Source organism: Micrasema longulum, unplaced genomic scaffold (assembly GCF_059751315.1).
Source record: "Micrasema longulum isolate JH-2025_06_02 unplaced genomic scaffold, ASM5975131v1 h1tg002758l, whole genome shotgun sequence".
Classification (NCBI taxonomy): domain Eukaryota; kingdom Metazoa; phylum Arthropoda; class Insecta; order Trichoptera; family Brachycentridae; genus Micrasema; species Micrasema longulum.
Window position 1 is genome coordinate 7,750 of NW_028279885.1, and position 24,772 is coordinate 32,521.

The 24,772-nt window shown below is 41.3% G+C and overlaps 2 protein-coding genes across 2 annotated transcripts in view; both read left to right on the plus strand.

Moving 5' to 3' along the window:
* The first annotated feature begins 1,992 nt into the window (after positions 1-1,992).
* Positions 1,993-7,758, plus strand: LOC148271644 (large ribosomal subunit protein eL6-like). Its single transcript, XM_088241123.1, has 5 exons — positions 1,993-2,618; positions 5,668-5,819; positions 6,279-6,450; positions 7,106-7,291; positions 7,510-7,758. Exons 1-5 carry the CDS (start codon positions 2,463-2,465, stop codon positions 7,669-7,671), a joined length of 828 nt encoding a protein of 275 aa, XP_088097249.1. The 5' UTR covers positions 1,993-2,462; the 3' UTR covers positions 7,672-7,758.
* A 4,666-nt stretch (positions 7,759-12,424) lies between these two features.
* The window catches only part of LOC148271645 (two pore calcium channel protein 1-like), a 34,978-nt gene continuing 22,630 nt past the window's right edge, over positions 12,425-24,772 (plus strand). The window contains exon 1 of the mRNA XM_088241122.1: positions 12,425-12,546. Within this exon, the coding sequence (XP_088097248.1) occupies positions 12,447-12,546 (100 nt within the window). The 5' untranslated portion in view covers positions 12,425-12,446. The remainder of the gene's footprint in view (positions 12,547-24,772) is intronic.

A 24,772-nucleotide genomic window follows, 5' to 3' on the forward strand; every position in this document is an offset into this window, starting at 1 on the left:
GATTAATTATATCAATGTCCGTTGGTTACTAAAAACCTCACGAAGAATCTCAGAAGAATGATCCTGGACAGGAGTTCTAGAAGAAAAATATTCGTCAATTCCAAACCACGAAAATTAAAACTTCATAAAAACACGTTTTCCGTATCCTCTAAATCAGTATAATTTATCATTCTATTTGATTATTTTCACGAGTCGGTCATGCGCATCACTAGTTGTGTCGGATGGTCAGGATGTGCACAAATTATACTCGGTGCTTGGAGCTCATTGGTAGCGTGATTCACTGGAACTTCGCTGATTGGTCTCCTTCCGAGCGCGCTTGGTTTTGGTTGGTCGGTGAGTGGGTTCCAACTTTCAGTGGTTGATATTTGACGAGATCGTTATTTTTCTCTTTTTTGTATTTAAATTAGCACGCTAATCGAAATAGCATGACATTTTAAATGCTATTGCTAAATGTTCGATTATAATATTTTGTAATATTTACCATCACCAAGCCCTTATCCGCACCCGATGATGCATAGGGCACTGCATTGGTACACCAAATGCGGCGTATCTCGAATCTCGATCATCGGTCATAAGAAGGTATGCTAATATTTCACAATAACGTGTCTTTTTGTTATACGTCAGTGATAGTAAAAGTAGGTACCTACATTATATTTGTTGAGATTTGAGAGATTACACATGTTTTTTCCAAAATATAACTGTGTACACTTTTGGAAATACGTTCTTATATACTCGTATGTATATTATTTTTTTGCCGCAACATATCGGTTCCTTAGAATAGACATTGCATATATTAGGAACCGATAGATCCTCTCAAGTATTTTGCTGTGCTGCACTCCTTCGTTTTTTTATTTATCATTAATGTTTAAGTAGAATATTTGTCTGTAATTTTGCTTATATGATTTTTCTAGTTCATAAATAAATAAATACGCATTTAGATTAGAGCAAAGAATTGCATTTATTATTCCGTTCCGCACCTAATGGGGCATAGGTACATTAGTGTAAGCGGTTAGCCGCTGGGTATCTTGATAATTTTTAATTTCATGAAGGTAAGGTGATTAGTCTTACGTTTCAGGTGCCAGTCCAAAAACAATAAAATGTTCATGTGTAAAAATTAAGCAATGTTTCATGACAGGAATCAAATCCGAGACCTCTAGCATAGTAGGCAAACGTGCTGACCACGAGGCCAACAAACAAAACGCACATTCCATTTTTAAAAAAATTAAGTGTTCTGTATTTTTTTCAATGCTTTATATTTCTTTGGATACAGAAGGTATTTTCAATATTTGTCTTTAATATTTAAGTATGAAGATCTGTCTACATTTTGTATCACAAATAATCTACTTTTAAATCATGTTTCTCATTATAGAGATTTGAATAACTGATTTTGGGAAGTTAAAAATGAGGGATGAAAGTATTAAGACATACGAAAAGTGGACGCATTGTTTAGAGTGCCTACTGTGGTCTCATGTACCTTGCACTCATGATGAACTGAGCTTTGTTTGTCGAATTATTTTTTTATACAGTTCGTTTTGGCGCCATTGTTTATTTTTTTTATTATGCTTCATAGAATATTAAAAAAAACTAAAATTAAGTACTTTTAGTGTTATTTCGTTTTTTGTTTACCATGCTACAATAATCATATTATGCCTTGTTACAACCCTCGCTAGGTATTGTAACAAATGCAACCATTTGCATTGTTAATTTTTTTTCAAAAACCGTCAACTTTTTAAAAATCATCCATATAGCGAAAGAACTAAAATATATGTGTTTATGTTAAGAAAAAAAACAGTGACTTCCATTACTGTGAGCAAACGAAATTTATGAACACCAAATTAAAAAATGTTACTTTCATCCCTCGTATCCCCTTTGTATTACGATTACATTATATATATTTTTTAAAGTTGCTTAGGTACTTACATGAAATTTTATTTATTGTACAGTGGCAACCGGATATGTGTTTTGTGTTTCTGCCGCTGCGGCGCTAGCTTAGCTCTTTTCAATACCGTGCGATATATTGTGAGTTGGTAGTTTTGACTTTTCTTCTAAAATCCAGTTAATCGATGTAAATATCGTTCGAAATATCCTATTTTAATGTGATTTTTGTAAAATCGAGTGTTTTGTATTTACATTTCTTAATTTATTTCTCGATATTTTCATGTATAACAACAAGAAAACTTTGTTTCATATTGCATGTTGTCAATAATTCAACGTGGAATTTTACTTAGTTTATATCAAGGAATCAAAAGTACATCGAAAAATCATTTCGGCGATTGTTTTATATACAAGAGTTATTATTTAATGCCGATTGATGTTTCGTGTTAAAAGCTGAGGAGTGTTTTCTAACCTCAAATATCAAGTGTCAAAACTGTGTATTTTTTCTCAAATTAGTGTAAATTGTGGTTATAAACGAATTGTTTTTTTACGAGTGAAGTAACAAATAGTGTTTTTCGGAATTTTAGATGGCGCCAACACCAGAAAAGGCCGCTAAGGCGGCGAAGGCTCCCGCTAAACCCGCTGCCGGTGGTGTCGCTAAATCTCGCAAGCCGAGAACCCGGAATTACAACCTGGGAGCTGGAATCGTCAGGTTTTCCAAGACCAAAATGTTCCACAAGAAGGTAAATATTACATTTTTCATTCCTATCGATTGACGTTATTTCTTACATTCAGATTCCTTTAATCGGAACAAGTTGCTATTTGCTAGTCTTAATATCGGGCCTGGGTAAGCTTTTATAATGAAGTGCCGCATTAGGAATTGAAAATGAACGGCGGGCGGATTACATATGGGTTGTATTGAGTTGTGAATGCATCTACATCATACTATCCATATTTCCAGTTAACCTACCCAGACTGAAGGGGGGGATTTGAATCCCCCATAGACCGATTGTAATTCGATAACTCGAGTATTATTAAAGCTATTAGCCCTATATTTTTTGTAATCGTGAAAATAATAGAAAGAAGAATTTTCCTATTTTTGTTTTTAAATTTTCCTATTTTTTTGTTTAATATTAACACAAAATCCCCCCCGTTAGGATCATGTGTAATTTTTTAACGCTTAGTCAGGAAAAGGTTAAAAAAATAAAATTTAGCAGTCCTGAATAATAATAATTTGCATCTTCTTTTTATTGTATTTTAAATCTAAATTTAATAATGTATATTAAGCCTAAGATTATGTTTTATTTGAAAACAAAACATCAAATTGTAACATAGAGCACTAATTTTTATTATTTACCAAACTATATTATTTATGTTTAAGTAACATGTATTCTTGGCACATATATATACTTTATATTTATATGATAATGATTTTTAATTTCTTACATTTGATTCGCTAGGAATTTATAATTAAGTAGTCTTTTTTTTTTACATTAGTTACATTAGTATAGACCTACTTATGCTTTAAAATATAAAAAATCTTCATCTTATAACCGGCTGAGCCATGTTAGATTGAGACTATCCTAAACAGAAAACTTTAGAACGAGATTTTCTATTCACTAGTTTTATGTATATTCCCTGTTACTAAATATGTATACGTATTTTATGCAATAAATTTATATTTAAAAATAAGAGATTTTTTAAACACTGTCAATTTTATGAGAAGAACGGGACTGGTTTACATCTTTTTATCACATTTTGATTCCGGATGATAATTGAGGACTGTTTTCACAAAGCGTCTACCAAAAATACTGTTTTACGGAGATTCTAAATTCTAACTCGTATACTGGAAATCAATAATATAGAATAAGTGGAACTATTCCATTGGGATGTATAGAAAAGTTGGTTTGTGTTACCAATATAACATTTAATTTATGCATGAAATAATTAACTGTTTTTTTATTATATTTTATATGCCTACATATACCTATGCACTGGTCTGTTGGAAAGAGCTGGCGCGAACAATACATTTACACATTGCGCTTGTGTAGTATCTGTGAATAAGCGCATGGTATGACATTGCACGGCATTCGCATTATGAAAATAATCTCTGTCACTTTAGGGATAGGTCGATTGTCTGGTGCTGGCGTGTTCTCAAAACTTACACAGACGCATAGAATGTTGATTTAAAAAACCCTGCTATTAAATTTTAGTTGAATGTGCCATGTTTTTAAAAATCTCTTTTGGATTAGAGAGTTGTGTACATAATACAAAAACATCAGTTAAGAAAATGTCATATATTTATTTATTTTTAAACAACTACATTTTTTTTATCAAATATTTTGTGTTATTGTAATAATAATTAATACAGAGTAAATAAAATGCACGGTACAAGTTATATCAGAGGAAATATATATATACACATCATCATCATCATTCCCTTTCCGCACATGATTTTATTTATTTATTTTATTTTATTTTATTCAGAAAACATACAGTCATACAAAATAAGTATTAAAAACAACAATTTTTTTTACATAAAAAGACCAACTAAGTTTTCATAAATTGAAAAGATATTAACATTACATGTGACAAAAAAAAAAAAAAATAAGAATTTTAAGTGAGAAAAGAATAATTGTTGACATTTGCGTTTTCCATGGAGGTAATAAATTAAAATAAATAAAAATACCGAATGTACACTCCGAGCCATCCACGCATACACATGAACGCACATATAAAACATACACAAACATATACATTACATGCGGCACATATACATAGCATAAACCACTCAAGATGCACATTCAGCAACTATCCCAAATAATCGACCCCATGAAGAAATTTTCTGTACAAATGCAACGTGCAGTTAAAAATGTCTACATCAATACTGAGTCCGTTATAATGGTGCATAGCGTACTGCATTGGTACACCAATAGCAGCAATGAGATAAGATGATCAGTCTTACGCTTCAGGTACCAGTCCAGAGACTATGACATATTCGAGTGTGAAAACGCCCTTTTACATAAATATCAACCATGTCGGGAATCGAACCCGAGACCTTTTACTTGGCAGGCAAACGCGCTGACCATTTCACCACTAAGCCGCAATACATACACACTTATTGATAAACAATAAATCCCATTATTTATATCCTTCAAACAATCTACTATAAAAATGCAACTGCATTTTAAGAGTTAGCGGAGTCAGTACACGTTCTTTATTTTTATTTCCAATTAAAGCATATAATACCTATATAATAACACTAATATTTCATGTCACTGTGGTGTATCTTTTTACATAATCTCAATTCTTCCCCCGTTCTGTGACCGCCTGCATATAGATAGGATCTATGTTTATAAGTTGATAAAATAGTTTTGTCTTCAGAAATACGATTATGTTTCGCAGGCCACACAAAAATGCAAATTGGGCCACAGTTTGCCCAGGCCTGCTCTAAAGGCATGAACAGGCGGAACTTTGTATTTTTCGTAAATCGTAGCTGGCCTCGTCTCATGTAACAAATTAATTGTTTATTTCTGAAAGTATTTGTTCAGATAGCACATATAAAGTTATTTCATTTAAAAAATTTGACACCAACATATTTCTTATCCTTAAAATTGGTTTTTAATAGAGTTTATTGACTTAATATGGCATCTGTTTACAATGACAAAACATTATATAAGCAAAGACAGAGTGGTGTTCTTCCAGTTTGACAATATTTAGAGGACTGTTTTCCTCGCTAGAGATGAAATTGTTTCTTTTAACAAAAAGCAAATAATATTGGTAATGTTTCAGGCTGTGTACCGTTTTCTGGGCAAGAAGACCCACAAGACCCCTAAGGTCAAGAAGCCCGTCAGCGTGGAGAAGAAGATTGGCGGAGACAAGAACGGAGGGAACCGTACCGTACTCCTGAAGAAGAGGAAGACCTTCTACCCCACACAGGATAAGTGAGTCACCCTTATCATGACCAGCAATACCCCTGTTCACGCATTGGCTCCAAATGTCCGCCATAAGGACATCATTGCCCAATAGTAATAGTGTCTTATTTCACATTAATAGTGCACAAATGATCAACTCACTCCGCGGTTGGTGTGTCAATGCAGTGCCCTATGCACCATGGGTGTGGAAAATGAATAATAACTCAATAAATGCAATTTATTTCAATTTTTTTCTATAATGTTTATGAAATGCCAGCTTTCAAAAAGAGCTTGGAGGTGCGGTGCGGTGCGGTGCGGCTAGGAATAGCAGGCGTCGCACTCAACATTATGAAGGCTAACTGGAGATCAGATATACTCGGTGAAAACCGAATGCCGCCTATCCAGGGTTCTGGTTCTATCTCATACACAGAACTGTATTCTTCAATACTGTCTGTTATGTCCATCACCTGATGAGAGGAATGATTTCAGGATGCCCTCTCCCAAATATAAGAAGACCTTCAGCAAGCACATCCGTCGCACTCGCAGGACCCTGGTACCGGGAGCCATCCTCATACTGTTGGCTGGACACCACAAGGGCAAGCGGGTGGTACTCCTCAAAGTGTTGGCATCTGGGCTCCTGCTCGTCACTGGACCCTTCAAGGTAACTCCAAATATACAACCAAAGTCATAACAGCAAGTTACAAAACTATTGAAATATATTTCGTCAATCAACTAAAAGTCTTGTGAAAGTATTCTGTTTTGTTTATGTGTGTCGTCTAATATCAAACCCTGTCAGATCCAGAAAGGTCTATTTTGCAATAGTCGTCTTTATCTGTGATACTGTGATGTTTACGCAAATTCTTTACTCGCAAAACCTAAATTCATTTTACAGTGAAAAAATAGATGCCGCAGATATTGATAATAAAATGATATTAACTGAAGCATGTCTTTGCTATTTGTTTTTTTTTTGTTATAATTTTAGTTTTTTTTAAATTATTTTTTTATTGTCAATGCATATGAATTTGACTGTGTCCATAAAAAATTAATGTTTCTCACTTACGTATTTAATAAATTATGGTTTTAAATTTTAATACTAAAAATAAATCTATATTCAAAATATGTTAATAAATATATGAAACGGAGATGGGTTGTGGTCCCATGGTAGTGTTACGAACTATGGATTGGAAGGTCTGAGGTTTAAACCTCGCTTTGCCACAACTTGTTTCGAATTATAAAATTGTTTTTCTTTAAATGAACGACTACAAGTGTGTAATTCCATGTATTCTTGGTATTATATTTATGTATTAATTGATTAGATTAACGGATGCCCGATGCGACGCATCTCACAGCGCTACGTGATCGGTACGGCCTCCAAGTTGGACATCTCCTCCGTGAAGGTCCCCGAGCACCTGAATGACGCCTACTTCAAGAAGAACAAGAAGTCCACCAAGAGGGCCGTAAAGAGGAAAGAAGGAGAAGACATCTTCACAGCCAAGAAAGAGGTAAATTACAGTACATAAAAATATTGATAGGGGTGTAGTAAATAAGAGAATGCAGGGGATATAATGAAACAGAAAAATAAATAAAAATGAAACTTAAGTTAGGTGTGAAGTGGCGCACGTCGAGCTCAGCTGAGTCAGCCGTAACAAGGTACACTGCCGGCCGCAGGTCTCTTAAATAAGTTTTGACTCGACACTTGCAATCTTATTTTGTATTGCAGAAATATGTGGCCAGCGAGCAGAGAAAGGCCGACCAGAAGACAGTGGATGGCGCTATTCTGGCTATCATCAAGAAACACCCCGAGCGCAAGGTCCTCCGCCAATACTTCTCCGCCATGTTTGGTCTCCGTTCCTCACAATACCCACACAGAATGAAGTTCTAAGGACTATGATTTATAGGTTATTTTATTACTCGATGTAAGGACTGTGGTTATGTGATTTGTGCTCTAAACATTAAACGGTTGAACACATTTTATCCTGTTTTATTATTCTAATGAATATGAAAGTAATATCTTAAACCATATTTATTTTACGGTACAGTGCAACGTGAACATTTGCGTGTAAATATCTAGAATAGGTTTTACCGCCAATTTACCATGCACTGCCTAAAATGAATAGAGGTACCATTCCACTATTGATTCCTTATGATATCCCTATTGACAGTATTTCTTTCCCAAAATCTGTTAAATTTGTCTGGCAGTTAAGAATCCCAGTTTATTTTTTAAAATTATTTAAAAGGTTGGAGTTTCCCCATAGAAATATTGATTTAGCGTAGAATGTAGAATAATATTGTCAACGCCGGCAATATTTAAAAATATTTAAGGAGATAATTTAAACAATTGATGATGGATCTTTTTATCAAAAGCAAAAAGGAAATGTACACCATTTTATTTTGAAACAATTTTACATCTAAGTATTGTAATGTAATTAAATCAGTAAACGTCATTGGATAAAATCAAGCCTCAATTTTAGAATTTAGCTGCTCATTCAAACTATTAATTTGAAGATCTCTGACAAATTAATTGGAAAGTCGATGTATTACATGACATTTGGATCAAGTGTTGCTGGATATATAAGTCTAGGAAGGCTGAGGAGGATAAATGTAGCATTAAAAAGTTACCAAATGTGTATGTATAGTGGTAAAATGTTATCTTTTTCCATTAATTTTTTTTTGTCTATTATAGTTTCATCATTAATCTCCACCTATTTATGCATTGTAATATCAATCACAATTTAGTTTCGTAGCTACACAAAGGTACAAAGTTTTTTTATGGTTTTAGTCACTTTTAGAACCTGGCTTACACAGCGGTCTGCAAGCAGGAGGAACCTTCGGTCAGGCTCTAGACGTGGTTAAATAAGACTACAGGGCAGAGTGCTCGACGAGCTTCGGAGCTTGAAGAGTGGAGCGAAAGTAACTGTTTCAATATGACTTTGTAAATAAAACAGTGTAGAAGAACTGAATATTTATTGTTTCAATTTGCACAAGTATTATTAACTAACTTGAACTGTGCCACAGTCGGTCTGGCGCAAATCCAAAAATTGTATGTTTCAAAGGGTTTTTGTTACACTACCTTAGAGACGATAAAATATCAAAAATTATATAAATATAAGAAAATTTGAATGAGGCGAACGCCCCGAGAGCTCGATCTCGCCGCGGTAACCACCAACCTTTGTGGATTTGAGTTATTTGTCTGATTTTACACAAAAAACATTAAAAAATAAGAAAATATTTTTTAGTACAAAATGCGTAAATAGACCGTCTCCTCGCATGCTCAGTTCGCCAGGAAGATTCAAACAGTTGGTGAAAATGAAAGTTAGTTGGGAAATTCTGAAAAAAATACACTTGCAACAGATAATGATTCTAAATAACAGGAGTGGGTGCATCGGACTTTTAAATATAAAAATTAAAATATTAAATATAGGTATTATACAGGTTGTGCTTTAAACCCCGTCACATCCGAAACCACGATGATCAGTATGGGCAAGAAGACATTGGCATATTTAAAAAAATATTTAGAATGAAGAAAATTTGTAAAAATAAAATATTAAAAAGAACAATGGTTGCTTACTTCTGCAGGGTTGAAGTGAGGGGGGCGCGGGCGCATGGTTAACGGTGTGTCAGATTCCCCCTCCCCCCTCCTCGGTTCGAATCCCACTCTACCCCAACTCGATTCCATTTTCTAATAGTGAGTTATTTACAACTCGTTGAAAATGGCCCTCAAAATGAAATATTTGGGTAAATCATAAGAACGCAAATATTTCTTTTTTATAAAAAAAAAAATTCAATTCTAGTTAGATTCTACACACAATTAAAAATATGACTAAAATAGGTTTGCAATGGTGTCCGATACACATTTATTGAGATATCAAACATTTTCCTTACATGTAAAAGGAATTTTTTAAATAAATAAATATTGTCATTTTGAGAACTGAACCCGAACCCTCTTAGATGGTAGGTAAACGCAGTGACAATGAGGACCAATAAAATTTTATATTGATTTTCCAAGATGAGCACTTCTAGGAGACAAACTTGGAATCTCATTTATGGTAGTCAAATGTCCCGACTCCTCACCATTCACCATTATACCTCAAATAATAGTAGTAATGCAATATAAATAAATTAGAATTCTGCGTACGTAGATAGATACGAAATACATCAAGAAATTTTAAAAAAATATCCATGTTGAACTTTCCAAAAAAGAGTCAAGCTCTTTGAAACGAGCTATACAGACCTGTTTAAAATATTCATGCATTAAAATCTTTTTTCCCCGTAAAATAAGCAGGTATTTTTGTTTTAGATTATAAAATCAACCATTGTTTGTATTGGGAAAAAACGCGGCGATATTTTAAAATATTTCAACATAAATTTAAATATAACCTAATGCATTCTTTTGTTTTCTAATCTAAGGTTTCTCAGCAATAATGCATTTAGATAATAATAACATTTTAGTTCATCTAGCCGATTCCAAAAAGAACCCCATTTTAATTGCCGCCTTTAAAAATAAATACATTTGAACCATATTATAGCCGTTACTAAGTACTTGCAAATATTCAGTCTATTGTTAATGTCAATTAAGATTCAATACCTCGGGTTAAATTCAAATGACCAAGTGGCGAATTACCTGGAATTCCAAAACCCTTTTTATTGAAAATAATAACTTCAACAATAAATATCGACCCATGTTTTCCGCTGGAAAAAAACATAACCTTTTGAATAATAATTCGCAAACTGATGGCCATTAAAATAATATTTGTATTTTAAAAACTTATATCAAAATAACAAAATAAAACGCACAATTAATTCCTCAGTAATACATACAAACCTTGCTTTTTCAAATTTTATACATCTTCATTCGTACGCGCGCCGATTATTCCAACTTGCCACATGTTAACTTAAAACTCTAATTAACTTTTGCACCATCATTTTCTTATCTGCGCCCGTGGTACATAAGGCACTGCACCAGTGCGCCAATCGCAACGTACCAGCAATTATGTTATATTATGTATGAAGGCAAGATGGTTAGTTTTACGCTTCAGGTTCCAGTCAAGGAACTATAAAAACATTGCAGCGTAGAATTAAATTTAGAAATCAATATTTTACATCCACCTTGTCAGGAATTGAATCTAAGACTTCAAGTATGGTGGGTGAACGCGCCAACCACTATACTAAGGCGGATCATTTCTAAATTAGTAATTAATGATTCCTTTTCTAATCTTCGTAGGTATAAGTTAGTTTAATGATTTAATTTTCTATGTTTAGTGTATGTTTATTTTGAATTAATTAGTTTTAAATGTATTTAATATTATATACATCTAATCTTAGTTAATTATATTTTAGTTTTATAAGAAAGAATATGCAGAACATAATGTTTTAGTTTTAAATATGACGAGGTATTTATGAATAAGTGTGAAAAAGAGACAATGAGTTTTAAGCAATAAGTGAAAGGTAGAAGGAGAGAGCTCCTTATTTGGGGAGTTATAAAACCACCCCAAACAGTCGGAACAGACAAGTTGGAAAACAGTCGGGAATGAGAGTCGATCAAGAGTCGGCCGACAGTCGGGGAAGTGAGTCGGGTCTACACGATCGTACCCTCGGTCGCGGACACGATGCAACAATGTCGAGAGTCGTGGAAGTTGAAGTGAAGTTAGAGTACGGGTAGCCAGTGCTACGTAGCATACCTCGTGGAATCCGACTGCTTCACGAGGGTTATCGGAGGCCGCCTACGAGCCGCGAAGATTCCTCCACATCCAGGACATCCATCGTCCTCCAAAGGAACGCCAGTTTCCTGCACCGCCAGCGTGTGTGCCCAAACCACGGCCGGCAAGTCTTCCAGCTGGCTGTCGCCGTCACCATCGCCACGGGACCGAATCCCGAGAGCCGTGCAAGGCTCTATCCATGGCAGATCTGCGCCCAGGACATCGCCCAGCAAGTGTTCGTCCGAACACAGCATCCGGACCACCATCCGTCATCTCTCCACATAAGTGAAACCACCGATAAAATTGTGTTAGAGTTAAGATATAAAGGTACATAAAACATTCAAGCTTTTTAAATTAACTTCCAATTTACTCATTTTCAGAATAGATTTAAGTTTTCTTTATTTTCTTTTGGGCTTTAATTCCTTTTGTTTTAATCTTAATTGCATTATCATGACGAGAAATAAATATGGGAAACACATGGCGAAGAAACTTTCTATTCCACATATCTGATAAGGCACCAGGAAGACGTGATCTTCTAATTTATCTCAAGTTTCCGTTCGGCGGATGTTCCCGTTTTCTCTCAGTTAGCGGAGAGACGGACAGCTTCCGTCTATTCATACGCGCGAACGCGGAACTTGATTTTTCACGGCCTCCGAGATAATCAAATCTCGTCTATAATTTTCTTAACCTCGTCGCCACTCCCTCAATACCCAAACTACCCCATTAAACGCTTATTATTTCCATATTTTAATTTTACCCCCCGTGATATTTTGTGTTTGGCAAGTGTACAAAATAATATAAAAGATAAACAAAAATCCGAAATAAATAAATAATATGTAACTTTTTTGTTGCATAATTGTCTATACAAATATAAATTGTTTATGGGAGTTTTTATTATTAACATCTATGACATATCCTATGACTTTATCCGTCAGCTGTCAAAACGACAAATTTGTCAGAAATGGCTACACTTAGGAGTCCCGTGACTCCTTCGGACGGGTATACTCGGTTTAACGACGAAATTAACAATGCAAATAACACATATGGATCAAATCATTCAAGTGAGTATCCGTAAGAAATTTATTTCATACTTTTTCCAACCCATTTTTTCCTTTTTATTCAGAAGTATCTGTGTTTACCTGTAGTGTCATGAGCTAATTTACATATGTGTTTATTAATTTCACGGGCATTATGGTTTTACATAGGATATGAATTAGTGAGAGGATGTTTGCACTTCCGGGCTTAACAATTATTGTCATTGCTGGTGCCCCAATAAGGTTTGTTATTTGCAAATCATTTTAGTTTCATTCATAATTTAGTTTCACCATTTGAATGGATTGGCTTGGATGTTCGAATAACTAGTTTATGTGTTTGGTTATTATTTTATTTGAAATATATTAGATTAGATGTTACGTATTTATTTTCTTAAGCCAAAGGGGATTTATAAAAATAAATTAGAAAATATAGGCAGGTACCCTGAAGTATTTCGTTTTTTTTGTTCGGTTTGGAGATATTTCTTCATACCAATTGACTAAATATTTTTTCTTCCTGAACGCTGGACTATTTTACCAATGATGATGCCTGTGGGGAGGATAATGGGTCTGTTAAACAGCCTACCGAGAGAGGTGGACCTTTTCCATGCTGGGACTACCAGTTTTAGACTTTCTCTCTATGTATCATGTTGTGTATCATGCTGAGTTTTCCTGCAGTGTGTCTACAATTTCCTGAAATTGATTGGTAGTATCATACATGATAAATATAGCGCAGGAAATTGGTAAAATAAACCAAAGTAGGGAACAAAATGCCGAACACTCCTCTAGTGGAACGGAAGGCCTGTTGACTACTGCCAACAGTGATTTTATTATTATTTTACTTACTTCATTTTAAACTGAGATATTTAACTTATGTGTTCAAACGGTTAAGTATTTACGCCCAGCTAAATACTATTAAAATGGTATATTATGCACTTGTACAGTCATTGCTTTCCTATGGAATAATTGAATGGGGGGAGCTTATAACAACCATATTAAACCATTAGAAACTGTTCAAAAATTTATCTTATAAATAACGCTTCACAAAAATCGCTCTTTTCTCTTTTTCCATTTGTTCCAAGAAGCTAAACTTTTAGATATATGACAAATATATTGTTTTCAATGTTTAAAATATATATTTAAGAACCAAAATGTATTAACAAGTAATTCAAATAGATCAAGTCAAAGAAGGAATCGTGTGTTAGAAATACCACATTGTAAAACGAGGCTAGCACAGAGACATGCATATTTTAAAGGCCCAAAATTGTTTAATTTTTTTTTACTGACAATACTTCATTGATCCCAAACATTCAAAATTTTCCTTCTTTTAAAAAACACGCACTATCCTGGATTCAAACTAAAGATATTAACTCCTTTTTTCTATGATATATTTTGTTGTCCTTTAATAATAAGGAATATTCTTATGTTTTTGTTTTATATTTTCTATTTCCTTTTTTAATTACTATAAAATAAAAAATTACCTTATAATCTTTTACAGAATATTTTCTCTTTCTTAATAATAAAAAATATATTATACCTGTCTATTTATTATAAGAGCAAAAATTCATAAACATTTCTTGTATACCCACGAACAGGCCATGCCTTTGTGGGATTTTTTGTTTACTATTTTTACTGTTAATATGTATTTCATTGCTATATTATTATCCTTTATTTTTTGTATACTCTGTTTTACCTCTTATGTATATTGTAAAGAAACAAAAAAATTAAATAAATATAAATAAAAATATTTATAAATATTAAGTTAAAATTTAATTGATATTTAAATAGTCACTTTTAAAATGACCTTGAGGAAAATGATATGATGAAAATGGCGCTATATAAGTTGTCCATAATAATAATACTTAGACAGGATGCGAGCTCTTTAATATCCTCAAGTTTTTTTTAAATTAAAATAAATATTAGCGTTCTTATAATTTACCCAACGTTGTAAATAACTCACTATTAGAAAATGGAAATTATGTTGGGGTAGAGTGGAGTTTGAACCTCGGACATCTGATCCGTGAGTCCGCAACACTTGCCAAGGAACCACAACCCGATTCAGTAGTCCTCTGAGGATGTGGCTTCTTTTATGATATAAAGCATCACATTCACATAGAATTCTATGATGAAATTGCTACTACATAAAGATGTATACCGCTAAAGATATAATATTTCGATATCATTGATGTATAAATCTGTAAATAAATTATCTGTTAGGGCTCTACTTTGGTACAACTTAATTTGTCAGCATGCGTCGCACTCCGAGTATAAACACAAGTTGGTACATGATTACAATACCAGGTTTACTAGTACGGAAGGGCTAGCTGTTCCAAATATTGCAATAAATATGGCAAAAGGAGACTGCAATACAATACACCTTCAATATTTAACATGTTACCAAACAATATTAAAAATACTGACTTAAATACAAGAGTGAGACGTATGCTAAAATTGTGGTTAATAGAAAAAAGATTTTTGTATAAGTGATAGTTTTTAATTTTTGATAATGTAATATGTAATGTTTTTCAAGTAAAATGATTATTAATGTAGGTTATGTATGAATAATCGAAGCAATTTATTAGAAGCTGCTGACGAGTTGTATGTATGCAACTCAGCAGGACTTTAATTTAAGACTATTTTGTAAATATTTTTGAAAAAAAAATATTAAAAAATCCGTATAGGTGTTTCCTCGTCTGCACTGCAGAACCTACATCTAGAAGTTTCTGTATGGTTCATTTTAGCAAGGTGTTTATTAAATCTGTACTGCCCTGGGCGGGCTCTAGTGATACCCCTCACCTGATTTCGGCTGACCTTTTTAGGTTGAAAGCAAACCTTTACGAGTACGCCTTTATTAGTTTCTTTGCGTGGTGCTGGCCGTATACTGTTCATAAACCTATTTTACAGATAACTTTAGTAGGTGATTGATAACTTCATTATTATCTATTATGATAAAAGATTCCATACAAAGATTGTATAAGTACATATTTTGTAGGTGTGTGTTTCACTTTTGATGAAATAAAATTTTTCAATAAGGATGTTTAGTACCACCCTAAAAATTGTGTTTTCAAGTTTTATAACATTATAATTATTTTTATAAAAACGAAAAATTACAATGCTATTATTATTTTTTCTTGTGACAGCGAATGAATTTTCTATAGTGGTTTGAATTGAGCATATTTGAATTACCTGAAAACAAGACATATCACGCCCCATGGGACAAACGGCACGTATTAAGTTGCTACACCATACTTGTATGCACTTTAAAATTATAAACAGGTGTATTATATATTATTAATATTTAAAGCATTAACTGTGTGGTCAAACATTTTACTAAATGTTATTAAATATTTGTAAATAACCATGTAACGTACGCGTTACCACGATGAAAGTTTCGCCGGTTCGTCACCCGCGTCTGCCGCAGTCAAGCTTCCCGGCGTAAGTGGGAAGCCGCCCTCCCAGACAGAGCCAAAGACAAAGTCGGAAGGTAGGAGCACAGCTGCGCCGACCGCAAGTCAACCTCAATAGCCCTGAAAAGGACTTTCCACCCGGTCCAAGTGGTGCAGAGAGGCGAAGGCAGTCAGCAGGCAGAGCGGAGCGAAGAGCGAAGTGCAGGAAGGCGAACAGGACGGAGAACGGAATAAAACACGTGTGAACTGTTCAGAGTTAGGAACTCAACTGATTTAATATCTCCAATTGACCGCCTTATAAAGCGGTGCGCGTCGGGCTCCGTGAGTCGGCCATCCCACCCGCGCCGGCTGCCTCGGAGTGGTGGGGGTAATCTTTCCCCGCCACTCGCTACATGCCGCCGGCCGCAGGTGGCGTAAATACGGGCGCTCAATGCCCGTACGGGCCATTTCGTCGGCAGCCGCGACGCGCGCAACATGACATTTACATAATATATTTTTGTACATTTTATTCATTTTAACCTAGCTATTTTTCCCCGGTAATACTGAGGCCAGGCTCGAAAGTGACCATTTTATCTTTATTGAGAGCCCAGCCATCAGTTCTATACATTTACCGGGGATCCTTTCTAATTAATGTATTATTTTAATTTATTCGATTTTACGCGTCCGGAACACTCCCCCCGTGCAGCTAGTCTGTACTATTTTCCTGCTGGGCGCGTTGTTCCTCTTCCTTCATTAGTACGGCGATCTTCACCGCTGGTCTGGTGTAGGTGCCGTTGGTGGTCCGCACCTCGACGACTCGTACTTGTCCGTCAGCTGCTGGTTCTGCACGGGTGACTCTGCCGCGAGGCCAAGAATTCCGCGGCAGATTTGGGTCCATGATGAGCGCGAGGTCCCCGACCTGTATTGGAGGCGCGGGCTCGCGCCATTTCTTCCTGTGCGCCAAGGTGGGAAGATACTCCCTCAGCCATCGGCGCCAAAACATGTCGGCCATTTTCTGGGCGATCCTCCATTGCTTATGAAGGCAGGCCCCTTCTTCCCTTTTGTTATAATATGCCAGAGTTGGCTGTGTGTTGGCTGACCCGAGCAAGAAGTGGTTCGGGGTCAGCGGTGCTTCGTCGTTGGGCTTGGTTGACACATGCGTGAGCGGGTGATTGTTCACGGTGTACTCTGCTTCAGCCAATATGGTTTTGAGGGTCTCCTCTCTTGGAGCCTGCTCGTTGAGGGTTGCGTGGAGGGCTCGTTTTACAGATCTCACGAGTCTTTCCCACGCTCCCCCCATATGAGGTGATGAGGGCGGAATGAATTTCCACTCAATTTTGCGAACTGTAAGTTCGGCGAGCATTCTGGGGTCCGCCAGGAGCTCGTCTACGGCCTGTTTCAGCTCTTTGTCCGCTCCCCTGAAGTTGGTAGCGTTGTCCGAGTATAACGTGTGTGGGCAGCCTCTGCGGGCGGCCATCCTTCTTATGGCCATTATGGCGGAGTCGCTTTCGAGGGACGACGCTAGCTCCAGGTGGATCGCGCGTGTGGTGAGGCAGGTGAACAGTGCCCCATAGCGCTTTTCTTTTCTTCGGCCGTTGGTGATCATCATCGGTCCGAAGAAGTCAAGCCCGCAGTGCGTGAACGGCGGCGTCCTGAAGGCCAGTCGGGCCTCAGGCAGTTGCCCCATCAGCGGGGGTTGGGGCCGGCTGCGCAGCATTTTACACAGCGGGCACCATCGTGTTATCTTCCTCACAGCCCCGCGGAGTCGCAGGATGAGGTAGCTGGCTCTCAGGTCGGCGATCGTCCTCTCGACTCCCGGGTGGCCACCCTTCCGGTGGCTGTGCGTGATCAGCAGCCGGGTGTATGGGCAGGTCCCGTCCATGATAGGCGGCGCGCTGCAGTCCTCTGCGAAGCTCTGTGCCGCTTGGATGCGCGTTCCCATCCGGATGACTCCCTCTTCGTCTAAGAAGGGTGCCGCTGCATGGAGGCGGCTGTGCGGCGGGATAGGCGCCTTTCGTCTCAGGAGCTCCAGCTCTTCTCCGAAAGCCGTCTCCTGGGACCGCTTCAGCAGCATGATTTCTGCGGCCCGTGTTTCTGAGGCGTGAAGTTCAAAGGTCCCCCCTGGGGACGGCAGGGACTCGTGGCGGCGGCATCGTGCGATGAATCGCAGCACCCATGCCGTCGCCCTGACGAGTCGGGTCCACGACGAGAAGCGCTGCACCTGGGGTAGGGCCTCCGTCCGTCTGATGTGGCCCACGAAGTGGCGGGGTTGTTTCCGCTCCAGCGTCTTCTCGTCCGGTTGTTGTAGTAACTTCTTCTCTTTCGGCCAGTCGGCTTCCCCTTTTCTCAGGAAGCCGGGGCCTCCGAACCATAGTCCCGACCTCGCAAGGTCGGGTGGGCCCTTGTCGCGGGTCCCTATGTCGGCTGGGTTGTCCTTGGTGGGGACCCATTTCCAGTCCCGTACGTCTGTGAGCTCGTCAATCTCGCCCAGCCTGTTTGCGACGAACGTGCTGTACCGCAGTGGGTCGGTTCGCAGCCAACACAGGACCGTGCTCGAGTCCGTCCAGAACACGGTTTGGGTGATGAGAGCTCGACTCTCTTTTTTTATGGTGGCGGCCATCCTTGCCGCTAGTAGCGCTGCCTGGAGTTCTAGTCTAGGCACTGACAGAGGCTTTAGGGGGGCCACCTTGCACTTCGCCATTGCGAAACTTGTGGTATCGGCCCCCACAAAGTATGCCACTGTGCAGCATGCCTGCTCTGACGCGTCGCAGAACACGTGCAGTGTCACGGGTTCTTTCTGCCCTTGCAGCGAGCATCTCGGTATTGTACAGCCGTTCGCTGCCAGCAGGTCGCGCCATTCCAACCACTTTTCGGCGTGGTCCGGTTGCAGCGGTTGGTCCCAACCTGTGTTTGTCCTCCAGATGGCTTGCAGCAATATCTTCGCCCGTATCGTGAGGCACGCAATGAAGCCTACTGGGTCGAAGATACTCATGGCGGCGCTCAACATGCCGCGCTTGGTGGGTCGCTCCGGGATGGCTGCACTTTCGGCTCCGTGCCGAAATATAAATAGGTCGCTCTTGGGATCCCATACGATCCCGAGGACCCGCTCCGTCATTACTTCTTCCCCTATGGTGACTGCTGTATTGGCCCGGTCGTCGGCCTTTACTTCTTCCAGGACATCTGGTTTGTTTGAAGCCCACCCGGTGAGCCGGAACCCGCCATTGCCGAGTACGAGGGTAACATCGCGTACCAGGCTTGCAGCTGTTTCTTCGCTGTCTGTGGCGTCTAGGTAGTCATCCATGTACATATTGTGCTCGATCGCCTCTGCTGCGGCGGGAAATTCTTTCGCGTGTGCTCGTGCGACTGTGTTTCGCACGAATTGCGCGCTGCTGGGTGAGCACTTCGCTCCAAACATCATGGACGCGAAGACAAACGTGTCGGGCTCCTGCCCGTCCTGCGTCCGCCATAGGAACCGCTGCGATTGCTGGTCGGCTTCCCGGATTCTTATCCGCAGGAACATCTCCCGTATGTCGGCCGCGATGGCTACTCGTCCCTCTCTGAAGCGGATCACGTTTCCGAGGAGGGATGAAAGCAGGTCAGGTCCCGTCAGTAGATGGTCGTTCAACGCCGTCCTCTGGAACTGGGCGGCGGCGTCGAACACGACCCTTATCTTGCCAGGCTTGTTGGGGTTTGTCACCGCGAAGTGGGGCAGGTACCATTTGCGCGAATGGTGGGCGTCTACCTCCTCGCGGCTTAGTTTGACGGCGTATCCCTTTTCAATGTAGTCCGCCATCTTGGCGCGATATGCGATCGCCAGTATCGGATCCTTCCGTAGTTTATTTTCCAGGGAGTGCAGCCGCTTCATGGCTGCTTGCCGGTTGCAGGGCAAAGAATCTCCGTCTTTCGCCCACAGTAAACCGGTCTCCCATCGTCCGGATGGTAGTTGTGTGGTTGAGCTGCTCATGAGCTCCGCCGCTCGCACATCTGCGGCGCGGCAACGTTCCAGGGTGGTTACACCTAGCGAGTCAACGGCGAAGCTCTTCTTTACCAGTTCCGCTAAGTCCCTTTCACCCTGGCCGTCTGGGGGTAATTCAAAGGCGGGGTGTACAGCCCCGCCGTAGGTGACGGCTCCTAGGGCCGTCTCGATGGTTAGCCGCCCGTCCTCTTGTAGGACTGGCGGGCCTGTAGATACCATTAGGGTGGCGTAATCAAGACCGATTAACATCTTCGGCTTGATGCCTGGCCCGTGTGTCTTGGTGCTCTTTCGGTTGCGGTGCGGCAGATCCATGACCCGCACCGTCTGTGCCTGGACACCAAATTCTTTGTTTCCTTTAACGAGGATTACGGATACACGCTGTGATTGTAGCGTGTCCGTGTTCCCACTGGCACCGATGAGTCTCAACTCCTCGCAGGCCCCGGTGGCGCCCACTGCACGGGCGACATCCTCCTCGAGGAGAGTTACCGATGAACCCTCGTCTAGTAGTGCGTGGATCTCCATTGACCCACGCGGGCCCTTCAAGGTTACTGGCACTACCTTGAAGGTCACTGGGACTTCCGTTCGCCTTGTCAATAAGACTTGCTCGTTCGGCGTACTGTCCACTCTCTCGCGGTGTAGTGACCGATGATGCCGCCCGTGGCACTCGTCGCACTTCGCCGCTTCACAGGTGGTCGTTTTGTGTCCCGGTTCTAGGCATCCGTAGCACACGAACTTGGCACGCACAATTGTCCACCTCTCCTCTACCGTTTTCCGGAGAAACTTCCGGCATTGTCCGAATGCGTGTCCACTCATGTCGCAGAACAGGCATTTTTTGTCCTGAGTGAGAAACACGTGCCTTTCTTGGGTACGCCTTTTCTCCACTCGGGCGGGTTCCGTGCTGATCCCGATGCAACCCGCATTCGGTATTGCACCGGTCAGTCTCGCTAGCCACAGTGCCAGATCCCTGGGGGTAGCTTTTCTCACGGTATCCGCTCGTGACATAATCCACATCATCCTCTCGACTCGTGGCAGCTTCTGAGTCATCTCGGACAGAAGCTTCGGGGAGGAGAGGTGGCTTCCATCGAGGCCCTCTACGGTCGATACGACGTTTCTTATCGCGACCGCGTAGTCCGTCAGGGCCTCCAGGGATGCGTTGTCGGCCAGTTTAGGGAGTTTTCTTATCCGCTCCAGTACTCTGTCCACGACGATCTCCGGGTGTCCAAAGGCGGCCTCTAACATCTTCACAATGTCCGGCACATTTCGGGGATCTACCAGCAAAGACGACACTGTGGCCTTGGCCCGTCCTGTGAGGGCTCGTTGCAGACGGAGAATGTTCTCCGCGTTTGTAAGGGAGCACATCTGTGTCGATTGATCAAATTGCGCCTTAAATATTCGCCATTCTAGCGGGTCGCCGGAGAATTGCGGTAGATCCCTAGCGCCGGTTTGCCTCGCCATGAACGTGTGCCACTCCGGCGGCTGTCTGTATTTCGTCACAGGCTCGCCGGTGGCACCCGGCGGCATGTATTCCGTGGGTAGCCCCTCTTGTACCCACGCGCTCACCGGGTCACGAAACTCGTAGCCCCCCAGTGGTATAGTACGTGCCGCTACGGGCTCGCCTGGCCCGGCGGCGTAGCGTACGTCGGCGTCCTCCCTTCGGCTGTGTGCAGGTGGCGCCTCATTGTCCCGATGCCGCTCATTGTAGCGGCCTTGTAAATGTGCGTTTGTCGCTCCGGCGTAGGCCGGCTCAGCGGCGTAGCGTGTGTTGGCGGGCTCCTTCATCCTGGAGTCCGTCTCTGCGACCGGGTGCCTCCGTGGCACCCCGTCTCTCACCCGGCCGCTGTCGTAGTGGCTCGGCGGAAATGTGTACGCCGCTCCGGTGTCCTCCGGATCAGCGGCGTAGCGTGTGTTGGCGGCCTCCTTCGTCCTGGAGTCCGCCTCTGCGACCGGGTGCCTCCGTGGCACCCCGTCTCTCACCCGGCCGCTGTCGTAGTGGCTCGGCGGAAGTGTGTACGCCGCTCCGGTGTCCTCCGGATCAGCGGCGTAGCGTGCGGTGGCGGCCTCCCTTGCTCTGAAGGCTGCTTCCGTGTCGGCGACAGGGCGCTTCCATGCGGCCCCGTCTCTCACCCGGCCGCTGTCGTAGTGGCTCGGTGGATGGATGTACGCCGCTCCGGTGTCCTCCGGATCAGCGGCGTAGCGTGTGGTGTGGCGTGCGGCGGCGGCCTCCCTTGTGCTGAAGGCTGCTTCCGCGTCGGTGACAGGGCGCTTCCAAGCGGCCCCGTCTCTCGCCCGGCTGCTGTCGTAGTGGCTCGGCTGCTGGATGTACGCCGCTCCGGTATCCTCCGGATCAGCGGCGTAGCGTGCGGCGTGGCGTGCGGCGGCAGCCTCCCTCGTACTGAGGGCTGCGTCGGTCCTAGACGCGTCTGACGTCAGCGGCAGCGGCTTGTGAGCCGGTTCCGACGTCCCGTGCGATGTGAGGTCCCTCTCGATGGTGGGCGTGAGGGGGGTTGCCATGTCTCGTCTGGTGTCCTCTCTCGCGTTGGCGGCCTTCAGCGCGGCGATGATCTCGTTGAGGCTGCTCACCTGCCTCTCGTGATGCGCCTCGCGTTCCTCCATCTGTCGGCGAAATGTCGCCGATGAGATGGACCGCTCCGAGGGTGCGGATCCCTCGTCCGAGTCCTTTTGTTCCTCCAGAAGTCCCTGATGAGGCTCCTCCTGGCAGTCGTGTGAAGGCCCTGGCTGGGGCTCCTCCTGATGTGCTCGTACAGACCCCGGTTGGGGCTCCTGAAGCTCCTCTTCGTGCTCCGTGCCGGCGTCTCGACGCGTTCCCGAACGCGTCGACACAGGCGATCTGTTGACCGGCATGCTGTAGGTGTGTTGTAGACTGGAGACCACTGGCGACGATCCGGCTCGAAGGACCAAATGTAACGTACGCGTTACCACGATGAAAGTTTCGCCGGTTCGTCACCCGCGTCTGCCGCAGTCAAGCTTCCCGGCGTAAGTGGGAAGCCGCCCTCCCAGACAGAGCCAAAGACAAAGTCGGAAGGTAGGAGCACAGCTGCGCCGACCGCAAGTCAACCTCAATAGCCCTGAAAAGGACTTTCCACCCGGTCCAAGTGGTGCAGAGAGGCGAAGGCAGTCAGCAGGCAGAGCGGAGCGAAGAGCGAAGTGCAGGAAGGCGAACAGGACGGAGAACGGAATAAAACACGTGTGAACTGTTCAGAGTTAGGAACTCAACTGATTTAATATCTCCAATTGACCGCCTTATAAAGCGGTGCGCGTCGGGCTCCGTGAGTCGGCCATCCCACCCGCGCCGGCTGCCTCGGAGTGGTGGGGGTAATCTTTCCCCGCCACTCGCTACATGCCGCCGGCCGCAGGTGGCGTAAATACGGGCGCTCAATGCCCGTACGGGCCATTTCGTCGGCAGCCGCGACGCGCGCAACATGACATTTACATAATATATTTTTGTACATTTTATTCATTTTAACCTAGCTATTTTTCCCCGGTAATACTGAGGCCAGGCTCGAAAGTGACCATTTTATCTTTATTGAGAGCCCAGCCATCAGTTCTATACATTTACCGGGGATCCTTTCTAATTAATGTATTATTTTAATTTATTCGATTTTACGCGTCCGGAACAAACCACTTACTGACTTTTCTATGTCACCGGTCTCAAGATGTACATGTCTCTTTGTCAGGACACCAATTAAACCAATATGCAAACCAACATGCAAAACCCACTATACACCTTCACCATAGTTGTTGCACAAAAATATAAAACCAACACGATATGCATTTTAATAAGCACATGCACTGATTAGGACAAACATGCACTGATTAAATTATGAAAATATTCTATGCTGTTTGAGACATACGTTTCGAAACCGGTAGACATAGAAAAGTCAGTAAGTGGTTACATACAAAGATTTAAAAACTTTTAGTAGGTATATTTTATGTTTTTAAAAATTTATTTGCACCACAACAGGCCAGGAGCGTCTTAACCACCACATTACAGAGGCCGCCATGTTTTTACAAAAAAAGCATACCATCACGCCATTTCAGAGACGATAGAATGGCATGTCACTGTCTTCTGCATCCATTATTATTTATATTGGAAATCTTTTTAGCTGCTCTTTCACTGTACATTCGTTCTGTGCGTCCAAACCAATGCAGAATGCCTTTTTTATTTTGTCAATAGTGCTTATCTCCGCCGCAGGATGCACGGATCTCGAGCTTAGTGCACCTATTGTGTACAGTTTTCACAGATCGCATTTCTACAGCATTTAGCCTATTTTCATCCTTGTTTTTCCAATGCCATATTTCGCTTCTGTACATAAGGGTTAGCCCCAGTACTCCACCGTGAGCAGCTAATTTCGTGACAACAACGCGTATTCCTAACTATTTTTGGCTTTTTTACAGGACAATGAAAAAACTGCTTATTTTATTAAAAAGCTCAACTAAATTACACCTAAAATGTATTAAAATCAAACATTTATCAATAAACTGTCGCCTATTTTTAAATTTTTTCACTTTTAGTCTAATTTCTCTTTAAAATCAATTAAATAAGGTATTTTCATCACTGTCCCGTAAAAATAACAAAAATTACTTACGTAGTGTTGTTAATTATTAAGAGGCTATTTGTTTTTAATTATTTTTTTATGTGTGCGAATAATATATAAACATGATAAAAGACCTGAAACCTTTATGATGATGATGAATATTAATATTGATTAATAAAATTATTTTAAAAAATTAAGGATTTTTTTTCATGTCAATACTGGCATACACAGGTTGTGATAACCCTTGAAATTTATATCTTTATTTTATTGATTGGTGCTAATTGACATGTCGTCATCTAGTTCTAATTATTGTCTTTACAATTGTGTTGTGACAGCTA